This window comes from Phytophthora infestans, genomic scaffold, assembly GCF_000142945.1.
Source record: "Phytophthora infestans T30-4 supercont1.9 genomic scaffold, whole genome shotgun sequence".
Classification (NCBI taxonomy): domain Eukaryota; phylum Oomycota; class Peronosporomycetes; order Peronosporales; family Peronosporaceae; genus Phytophthora; species Phytophthora infestans.
In genome coordinates, this window is record NW_003303750.1 from 2364421 (window position 1) to 2366756 (window position 2336).

Sequence of the window (2336 nt, forward strand, 5' to 3'; positions counted from 1 at the left end):
TCCGGAAAAGCGTGACAGGCACGACAATTTAGTGTAATCTGTCTGGGCCGTCATAGTTCTGACGGACAGACAGATTACTGCAATAGATGTTTAAGAAGAAGGAGATATGCGATTGTTATACATGTATATAAAGCAGCTGCCCTTAAATAAACGAGAGCCTGTGCTTTTGGTCGTTTACGCATTTCGAGATTATTCCAGCGAAACTAATGTAATTGGTCAGACTATGTACGACTATGACAGCTCGAGGGCTATTTCGAATTCGTAAGTGGGAGAGCTGGAAGAGCTGGATTGCTGGCTCGTATTTTACGAAATTTTGCAAGCTTCTGTTCGGGTAGTTGCGCGGCAGTCTTGGATCAAGTTGGCGCGTGAGTAGATCATAGCGCTTATCATTAGAAATCTAGCGCTTCCGTTTTTCTGGACTACTATGTATCGAGTAACAAAAATCAGTTCTTGGCTGAAACTTTCTTGGATCGTTTTGCAACAACTTGTAAAAATACCGCTTTAGGTTTTGCAGGAAAAATAACGTACCAATAGTTAAAACGGAGAAAGCGTTTGTTGTTAGTTCTTTTTTTGCCAAAGTCTTAAGAAGCTAGAGATTTGTTGAGGCAGCATGTCACGTGCAGTTAGATTGTAGGGCTGGCATGGTAGCAAAACCTGTCGACGCATTCGTGCCACACGAGTTCCCTTGCTGCTTTCATTCATCATTTCACCTTCGAATCCCTAAACCTACGTCAAGCCACCACATCATGCGATTGGCGTCAATGCTCTGCGACGGTATCCTCTCTCCTTGCGGGCGACTGCACAGCACAGACGACGACAAAACTGTCAGTCACGGCGACGACGCTCCCCGATAAGGCATACCCCACAAATGCTGGAAACAACGTCAAGGAAGGCAAACGGTTTCTGCGCAGTCATAAAGCCGCGGTGTCTTCTGAAGATGTCGACATCGAAGAAACTGCTGACGAAGAAGAAAGATTGAGTGCCCAGAAAATAGATGACTTAATGTTCGGTAAAACCGCTACCCAGTTTAGGCATTGGCTTGGCAGTGGCAAGTCTGCGGCAGATATATGGGATAAGCTGAAAGTCGACGACTACCCAGCCCGCCGCTTGATATATGACTTATACGTTAGCTACATCCACCAGCACGGATGACTGTAAGGGTTGCTGTGCTTACGCCATATGAGGCTTTCGAGGTGATACTTTCACGATGTACTGGTAGCTCAAGACTGTTGAAATGAGATTTTCTCAAGAAACCCATATCTGTGCCAATCTTCACTTTATCCATCTTTTTCAGTTCCCAAAACAATGATTGACTCGAAGGTGTTAGGGCTATATTTGTGGGAAACAGAAGTGGACATTGCCAGATTCATCACCCCACCTCCAAGTATCTTATACCCGCCGGCAGAGTTTGGGAAAGTTAAGTCATGATGTTATTGGCGGGACCCCAAGCAGTCGACGAGATTTTGTTGAGCGCCGTCGCTGAATCGCTGGCTCTGGTTGCGCTGCAGGAAGCGACTCATGGTACGCAACTCCTTGAAGATCTTGGCTTGCGTCGTCTCAAACTTGGCAAGCTCGGCGACTGCGGTCACCAACGCTTGGCCATCCTCTCAGAACGGGCTGGCTAGGAAATATCTGGGAAATTGGTACAGCTCTTTAGGGATTAATTCGATATTATGTACACACACCAATAGTAGGTTTTAATTCGATACAAATTTCAAATGAGCAGGTCTTATTTTCCTACCAGTTTGTATAAAATGCACAGGTTTCACTCCGAGGATAAGGTTAAACATGGATATAAACTTAAACAAAATTGGTGTACTAGACAAAAGAGAGTTCAGAGAGCTTCCCGACCCCAAGAGGAAATGCTGGTGCTTCGTTCGCCTTCTTTGCATTGACCACACCGAACGTAAGTCTTGTGGTGTGGGTGCAGAGATGTGATGGGACAGTGAGCAAATAGCACTAATAAAAAGTTGTGTCGCATTGATATAGAGCTTTGTTGTGGCCGTATCACCAGGCAATAGTCGCAAACACGGACAAGAACCACCACAAACCAGTTCTGTGCATGTACGACATGTGGATTTGCAGCGGCTGCTGCTAATTAAATGCTCCTATTTCGCTACTATGCGTGCACTACAGGCGGAGAAATGGACGAGATGCTGAGGCGAAGAGGACATTTTTTTAAATTGGACCGAGTTTTACATGACCTGTTGAATTTGTCTCGCCTAGTTGACGAACAGCGATATTTTCGAAAATGCCTGTGTGCATTTATGTTTTGTTGTGGTACTGTATAGGTGTGTAGTAATAGTTGTAGCGTTCTGGTCACCACACAAGCGAAA

The 2336-nt window shown here is 45.2% G+C and overlaps 1 protein-coding gene across 1 annotated transcript; it reads left to right on the forward strand.

Annotated features, from left to right (window-relative positions):
* Positions 1 to 1424: 1424 nt before the first annotated feature.
* Positions 1425 to 1625, forward strand: PITG_05979 (uncharacterized protein; the record flags this gene model as incomplete). Its single annotated transcript, XM_002998153.1, has 1 exon — positions 1425 to 1625. The coding sequence occupies one exon, from the start codon at positions 1425 to 1427 to the stop codon at positions 1623 to 1625; it is 201 nt and encodes a 66-aa protein (XP_002998199.1).
* Between the last annotated feature and the right edge of the window lie 711 nt (positions 1626 to 2336).